The following is an 8,704-nucleotide window of genomic DNA, read 5'->3' as shown; positions in this document are numbered from 1 at the left end:
GGAATGAAGAGGCTGATGAAGACTGAAGCACAATCCCAGGTTTGTTTGCAGGACGCATCACCCACACAGTGCGGTACTTCCAGTGCCTCAGAACAGTCTCAAAGCAGAGAGAGACGGGTTAGCTTTGTCCTCTTTTGCCCACATCTGCTTGCAAGTCCCATCATACACCCACAAATGGTAGAATCACAGAATGGTTGCGTTGGAAGGGACTGTAAATCTCACCCAGTTCCAAACTCCCTGCCACAGGCAGGGTAGCCATTCAATGGATCATTTTTCCCAGAGATCTATAAATAAACGGCCTTCAACAACTCCAGGGATGGGGCAACCACATGTTCTCTGGGCAGCACATTGCAGTGCCTGGCCACAGTCTGAGTAGAGAAGTCAGGTAATAGAGCACCTTGTCCTACGTTCCACAGTATCTGGCAGTGCTTTTGGATAGTGGGTATAAAGCTGCACCTCAGACCTTCAGTAGAAGAGCAAAGAATTTCTCTTCAACTGAGAACTGCCCTGGAAGAAATTCAAGGTGAAAAACATAGAAAAAGAAAAATGCTTTCGCAGCAATCATGCAATTCACCAGGATCCACCATGCCACCATACCTTCTTCAGGCTCACAACATTGACAGCATCTCAGATATCACATGGTCATTACCAAGGAATGTTTGACTGTGGTCTGCCTGTTATTTAAACACAGGTGCTGCTTCCTAGATTAAGTGTACTTGACAAATAATAGCCCTGTAGAATTCTGGCTTGGGAAATACCCTCATGTTTAGCAGACAATCTCACTGACAAAGAGAACAGTGGTACGGCAGCAATGGTGCCCCAGGACAGAAGCCTTGTCTGTGTTTCTCAATAAATAATAGACACTTCACCCGATAGTTGCCAAGTTGAATGATTACATCTGACTGTGAGGCTTTTGACAGTCTCTCAGATTCTCAACTACCTTTCTATCACTTTCTATGAGATCCTTATGAGAGTAACAAAGTTACTCTACTGCATACAATTCCTATATGAAGAAGACCTAATGAAAAGTAGTCTATTAAAAATCCAGTGTTCACAGATAAATTTACCTCAGATATGATTGCTTTCTAAAGAAGTTGAAGCTTTCAAGATGGACACTACCCTACACTTGCCACAGTCAATTGCCTGTACTTAGCCAACTGGAGAATGATGTCTTAAAAAGGAAAAGAAAGCCAGTCAAAAACAACTTGCTAACACTCATTTGAGCATATTTTGCAAATGGAAAGATGGAGCTGCCTACACAGAAAAAACAGAAGCGAAGAAGAAGAAGAATTAAAAACAGAGCATGACCCACCTGAGGTAACTGCTTGTGAGCACAGTTTGCTCCTCCAACTACAATCATGTTGGGCATCAATGGTCTTGGATAATCTAACACAAAGTCATACCTCAGAAGCCATATGGAAGCCTTACGAAAGAGATCTAACATGGTCACATCTCGCTGAAGGAACTCAGAAGCCAGTTTTTCATATGGTTTCAAAATAAAGTCACAAAGAAGAAGATTGGAGGTGTCAAAGATAACATTCTTCACACGCTGGAGGAAGTTCATGTGATCTGTATTGTCTGTAAATGCCCTGGGGATATAAGAAGGGGGACTGGGACATTGAGTGGCCTCAAAATCTAATCCACATGGTATTAACCTCATGAAATACACAGAAGGGATGGAAAGATGCTCGGCCAGTATCACTCCACATGATATTACAGGGTCCGTAAATAGAGCATCAAAGTTACTCTCCTCGAGATATCTGATAAGTTCCTTGTTGTACAGTAAATGTTCACACTCTTTGGCAGTTGACTCAGTTAATTTTTTCATATTTTCACGTTCTCTAAAAAATCTTTCCAGAAATGATCCTTCTTCAAATATATCCTTTAAAAATGTCTGCAAACTATCAACCATCCCTTCCTCTGTGAAAGGGACTGGGTAGGTTTTCAGGAGAAAATTCTCTGATGGCTTTATGTTTAAATTGGCTTCAGGTGCAACGACGACTATTTCATGTCCTTTCTGCTTCAGAATTTCTAACATTTCCAGCGCGCTGAACCAGGGACTCCCATCCACAAACGCCACCAGCAGTTTCCCACCTGCAGCCAAACTGAGCACGGACAGCAGCAGAAGCAGCGACACTGAGACTTGTGGATGAGAAGGAAATACCAGGGCCATTCCTGCAGAAATGTGGGGAGAGCTGCACAGGAAGAGAACTCCGAGCACCTCTGAAGCAATAGCCTTCAGCAGCCCTGTGCTCTTTAAGCTATCTGCTCTATGCCATAGATTGTGATCCTTCAATAACGTAACTGCTGTGTGGTAAATGTTTAATCATTGGTTTGATAAAAGGCTGGATAGCCAGCACTAGAGTTCAGCCAAGTCCATATATGGATGGTGCTATTGCACCCACAGGCTATGCCCCATCTGTTCCTTTTAGAGGAAGAGAGGTGTGTGACCCTGGAAGGAGGCAGGAGTGGCTGTGTGTGGCTCTGTGCCTCAGAACAGTCTCAAAGCAGAGAGAGAGGGGTTAGCTTTGTACTCTTTTGCCCACATCTGCTTGGATCATCATACACCATCATACACCCACAAAATGGTAGAATTACTGAATAGTTGTGTTGGAAGGGACTGTAAATCTCACCCAGTACCCAGGCAGGGGATCCACTCACTGGATCACGTTTACCAGAGCTCTATAAAAAATGGTCTTCAGTAACTCCATGGTTGAGGCATCCTCAGGTTCCCTGGGCAACATGTTGCTGAAATGGCCAGTATCCTAGTAAAGAATTCAGGTAATAGAGCACTTTGTCCTACTTTCGACAGAACTTGGCAATTCCTCCCTATAGCGGGTGCAAAGTCCCGCCACAGACCTTCAGTAGAAGAGCAAGGAATTTCTATTCAGATGGTAGCGGCTCGGCAAGAAATCCAGGGAGGAAAACACTTTGACAACTCTTGTATAATTCACTAGGATCAATCATGCCACCAAACCTTCTTCAGCCTCACAACACTTATGGGATCTCATATATAACATGCACATCACCAAGGAAAGATTCTCTGATGTCTGCCTGTAAATACAGACGCTGCTTCTTAGCTTGAGTGTTCATCACCTCTGACACTCCTGTTCGTCCTGTCTTGGGAAATAACCTTGTGTATTGCAGACAATTTCACTGACAAAGAAAGCAGTGGTAAGGCAGGAAATGTGCCCCAGGACAGAAGCCTGATGGAAATATCTCAATAAATAACAGACACTACTCCCAACAGTGTTAATTTGCCAAGTTAAATGATTGTATCTGATTGTTTCACAGCCCCTCAGATTTTCTACCAACCTTCCTTCACTCACTGTGAGGTACTTATGAGACCAGCAAAGTTACTCGACTCCATACAAAAGGTAGTTCAATAACACATAATGAAAAGTAGTCTGCTACAAATCCAATGTTCACTTCCTGGATAAATTTCCTTCACATAGATTTCCTTCCTAATGAAGGTTGAAGCTTTCAAATGGAGCACCACTCCAGTGGCATACATAGATGGGAAACTTCCCTACACTCACCACACACACTTGCCTATCCTCAACCAACTGGGAGAATGATGTCTTAAAAACGAAAGAAAAGTAAGTAAGAAACAACTTGCTGACACTCATTTGAGCATACTTTGTAAATGAAAGATGGAGCTGCCTACACAGGAAAAACAGAAGCATAGAACTGTATAAGACAAGTATTAAAAACAGAGCACAACCCACCTGAGGTAGCTGCTTATGAGCACAGTTTACTCCTCCAACTACAATCATGTTCGGCATCATTGGTCTTGGATATTCTAGCACAAAGTCAAACCTCAGAAGCCATACGGAAGCCTTGCCTAAGAGATCTAGTATGGTCACATCTCGCTGAAGGAACTCAGAAGCCAGTTTTTCATATGGTTTCAAAATAAAATCACAAAGAAAAAGATTGGAGATATCAAAGATGACATTCTTCACACGCTGGAGGAAGTTCATGTGATCTGTATAATCTGTAAATGCCCTGGGGACATATGAAGGGGGACTGGGACACTGGGTGGCCTCAATATCGAAGCCACATGGTATTAACCTCATGAAATACACAGAAGGGATGGAAAGATGCTCGGCCAGTATCGCTCCACAGGGCAGTGCAGGATCTGTTAAGAGAGCATCAAAGTTACTCTCCTGAAGATATCTCATAAGTTCTTTGTTGTACAGTAAATGTTCACAGTCTATGATGGTTGATTCAGAGACTTTTTTTATATTTTCACGTACTTTAAAAAATCTTTCCAGAAATGATCCTTCTTTAAATATATCCCTTAAAAATGTGTCGAAACTGCTATCTGTCCCATCTTGTGGGAAGTCAACTTGGTAGGATTTCAGAAGAAAACTGTCTGATGGCTTTATGTTTAAACTGCCTTCAGATGCAACAACGACTATTTCATGTCCTTTCTGCTTCAGAACTTCAAACATTTCCAGCGCGCTGAACCAGGGACTCCCATCCACAAACACCACCAGCAGCTTCCCACCTGCAGCCAAGCTGAGCACAGACAGCAGCAGAAGCAGCGACACTGAGACTTGTGGATGAGAAGGAAATACCAGGGCCATTCCTGCAGAAATGTGGGGAGAGCTGCACAGGAAGAGAACTCCGGGCAGCTCTGAAAGAAAAGCATCAGCTCTGCACTTTTAAGCAACCTGAGCAGCTCAATAACTTGTGAACCTTGGATATATCCAATGTGTGGTAAATGTATAATCCTGGATTGGGTAAGAGGTCAGATAACAAGCACTAGAAATCAGAAAAGTACGTAGGTGGGTGCAAAAGAGGCGAATACAATGGATAAGCTGCAGAATATTCTACAGTATGAACAGTACAGTCTAACACAAAAGAAAGGAGGGAGTGTGTTGTATGGAACTGTGCTTCCGATAGCATGGGCTTCTTTCTAATGCCAGTTGAAGCTTTCAGTGCAGAGTACCACTCCATTGGCATACACAGAGGGGAAGTCACCTCTTCTCAGCCAAGTGGGAGAATGCCTTTTTGTACAGAAAAGGGAAACAAGACAGAGGCAGAAATGTTGGAGTGCGGCACAGGAGGAGAACTCCGGGCACCTCTGAAGCAATAGCAACAGCCCTGTGCTCTTTCAGCTATCTGCTCTATGCCATAGATTGTGATCCTTCAATAACGTAACTGCTGTATGGTAAATGTTTAATCATTGGTTTGATAAAAGGCTGGATAGCCAGCACTAGAGTTCAACCAAGTCCATGGGTGGATGGTCCTATTGAACCCACCAGCTACGCCCCATCTGTTCCTTTTAGAGGAAGAGAGGTGTGTGACCCTGGAAGGAGGCAGGAGTGGCTGTGTGTGGCTCTGTGCTTCTAATAGCCTCTCTCAGGATGAAACTTTTGCGTCCACAGGAGATCTGTCATGCCCACATCACCACTGCACCTACCAGTGGCTGCTCGCTTTCCTCTGGGCATGGCCTCTCCCTCTGAACATTCACCTCTAGGAGACCTACGGACCAACACTGGATGTGAAAGAGATGTTCAAGAAGCTGTCTGGAATGAGGAGGCTGATGATGACTGAAGCACCATTCCAGGTTCATCTTCAGGACACATCATCATCCACACAATGAGGTACTTCCAGTGCAGCACAGCAGAGAGAGAGGATTTACCTTTCCCTCCTCTCCCCTCATCTGATTGAAGGTGTTACTGTAGTCTATCAGTAATATGAAATTATTGAATGGTTGTGTTGGAAGGGATTTTAAAGCCCACCCAGTTCCAACCCCTTGGCACAGGCAGGGTTTCCACTCTCCAGATCGGATTTTCCAGAGCCCTATTCAAACTGGCCTTCAAGAACTGCAGGGACTGTGTATCTTCTAGAACATGTTACTCTGGGCAGCATGTTCTAGAGCATGCCCCCTTTCTGATATCCCATGGTCATTGCCTAGGAAAATGGTGGAAGCAAACAATGCAACCATAGGAAACTAAGGGGGAAAATAAAAAGGTAACTAACCTTTGATAACAGTTTTTCCCGAGTGCAGGTTATGCCTCCAATGAAGAACATTCCAGGCATTACAGGCCTGGAACACTCTAGCATATTTCAAAATTTAAAATACTTCTGAAAATGCAGAAGGGTCTGCAAAGCGTGAAATGTGGAGCAGCTGAAGTCCCTTGGTTTGTACAGCCCAGAGAAGAGGAGGCTGAGGGGAGGCTCCTTGTGGTGGGCCACAGCTTCTCATGGGGAGTGGAGGTGCAGAGCTGAGCTCTGCTCTCTGCTGACAGTGAAAGTCAGGGGATGGTCAGGGGGGGTGAGGAGAAGGCTGTGCCCCAGAGGGCGGTGGGCATGGAGCAGCTCCCAGGGCACGTCCCCGAGCTGCTGGAGCTCAGGGAGCGTTGGGACACCAACCTCAGCCATAGGGTTTGGGTTTGGGTGTTACTGTGTGAGGCTGGGAGTTGGACTCAATGACAGTTGTGATTCTTTTCTAACTCGGGATATTTTATGATTCTGTGATTCCCTGGCTTTTGTAACAGGCTTTTCCCTTCTAGAGGAATGCTGGGAAAGGAGTACTAGTGCAACTGGAATTCAAGGCTGAGACAACAGTAGCCACCTCATACACACTTTAAAATAGCTTTCTGTATAAGGGCAATTCACCCAAAGTAGAAACACACTATAAGAAGCAGCATTCATGAAATCAGCGAGAGGAGGAAGAGATTTGCAAAGCAAGAATTGTCACAAGTTCTTGCTGCTGCATAAAGTCAAGAGCAGAATCTGGCATAGGGTATTGGTCCTTCAACCATGAGACAGTAACAGAAGGATCATAAGCATAGGTTCAACCTCTAAGTAAAGACAAATCTGAAAGACCAAACTAGGAGTTTCACAAATAACCATAACAGTGCTCACATAGACAAAAAAAAATCATCTTGTACTGTTTTCACCACCTTTTATACTACCTACATCTATCAAAGAAGTTGAATTCTTCAGATTCAAAAGCAGAAGGTATTTTGCGTGTGCTTCTGAGCAACAAGAATAGATTCAGACCCTCTGCATATTTACATAGAGGTCAGCTGAGATATACCTCAGCTAAACACAATTTTTATATTGTGATATGCAAGTATTTTCACCAAAACAAGCACTGGCACCTCCTGTTAAATGAAAAACAGCTTGAACCTGTTTACACATTTAGAGAAACCTTTTTAACTAAATGATAAAAAATTCTATAGTGAAAATAATAGTTTAGGAGAAGAAAAAAAAGCAACCTAGAGCATCACTCATGTGAGATAGCTTTTCATGAGTGTAGGTTATTCTTTCAATTATGATCATGTTTGGCATCAGTGGTTTTGGATAGTGGAACAGTCTAATTGTAAAAGCCAAATAGATACCTTGTGTAAGAGATCTAATACAGTCACATATTTTAGAAGAGTTACCCAGAGCCAATTAAATTTGAAATACTTTATCTTTTTAATGAGATATGCAGTTATCATCATTGAGTCAATGTTAGCTCTTCATAAACAAAAAGCAGCTTGAAATCCTTTTGCCATCAACAGCTAAAAGAGACCTTCCAAAAAAATGTGTGTCACAACATCTCAGTGTACATCAAAGCCCACAAGAATGACAGTAAAAAAAAAACAGATGACCCACCTGAGTTAGCTTCTTGTGAGCACAATTTACTCCGCTAACCATAATCATGTTGGGCATCAGTGGTCTTGGATAGTGTAAAACAAAGTCTAATTTAATGAGCCAAATGGAAGCCTTGCTTAAGAGACCTGGCACAGTCACATCATGCTGAAGAAACTCAGAAGCCAGCTTTGCATATGGCTGAAACACGACATCACATAGAAAAAAATTTGATATTTCAAAGACGACATTCTTCACACGCTGGAGGAAGTTCATATGGTCTGTGTTTTCCGTAAATAGCCTGGGGACGTAAGAAGGGGGATTTGGACATTGAGTGGCTTCAAATTCCAAGCCACACGGCATTTGCTGCAAGTAAAACACAGATGGAACTGAAAGATGCTCAGCTACTATCTGCCCACAAGGTAGCAGTGGATCTGTAAAGACAGCATCAAACTTACTCTCCTGAAGATATCTGATAAGCTCTTTGTTGTATAGTAATTGTTCACAAATAGACAGGAACATAGCAGAACTATTTTTCAACCCTTGATATGCTATAATAAATCTTTCCAGGAAGGATCCTTCTGCAAATGCATCCTGACCAGTCCTCCAGAACATGCCATCCACCTCTTCCTGTGTGAAAGGGACTGGGTACATTTTCATAATAAAATTATTCGATGGCTTTATATATAAACTGACTTCAGGTGCAACGATGACTATTTCATGTCCTTTCTGCCTGAGCTTGTCCAACACTTCCTGCATGCTGAGCCAATGACTCCCATCTAGTGGCACCACCAGCAGCTTCCCACCTGCAGCCAAGCTGAGCACAGACAGCAGCAGAAGCAGCGACACTGAGACTTGTGGATGAGAAGGAAGTACCAGGGCCATTCCTGCAGAAATGTGGGGAGAGTTGCACAGGAAGAAAACTCCGGGCAGCACTGAAGCAATAGCAACAGCCCTGTGCTCTTAAAGCTATCTGTGCTATATCGTAACTTTTGATCCTTCAACAAGGTATTTGCTGCATAGTAAATGTATAACCTATGATTTCAATAAAGTCTTGATAACGAGTACTAAGTTCAGGCGTTCCACAGGAGACGTGGTTAGTCTGATGAAT

At 43.3% G+C, this 8,704-nt stretch overlaps 1 protein-coding gene across 8 annotated transcripts in view; it reads right to left on the bottom strand.

The window, feature by feature from the left end:
* LOC100547885 (UDP-glucuronosyltransferase 1-1-like) overlaps positions 1-8,704 on the bottom strand; it is a 47,430-nt gene that overhangs the window by 18,160 nt on the left and 20,566 nt on the right. Inside the window, exon 1 of one of the 8 annotated variants that reach the window (XM_019616846.2) lies at positions 7,618-8,552. The exons of 5 other annotated variants lie outside the window; for them this stretch is intronic. In XM_019616846.2, the coding sequence (XP_019472391.1) occupies positions 7,618-8,478 (861 nt within the window). In that variant the 5' untranslated portion in view covers positions 8,479-8,552. Of the gene's footprint in view, positions 1-1,312; positions 2,243-3,728; positions 4,647-7,617; positions 8,553-8,704 lie in introns of those variants that run through there. 2 more of the 8 variants (XM_031554085.1, XM_031554084.1) reach the window with 2 other exon arrangements.

Source organism: Meleagris gallopavo, chromosome 7 (genome assembly GCF_000146605.3).
Source record: "Meleagris gallopavo isolate NT-WF06-2002-E0010 breed Aviagen turkey brand Nicholas breeding stock chromosome 7, Turkey_5.1, whole genome shotgun sequence".
NCBI lineage: Eukaryota > Metazoa > Chordata > Aves > Galliformes > Phasianidae > Meleagris > Meleagris gallopavo.
This window is presented reverse-complemented; position numbering and strand designations above follow the sequence as displayed.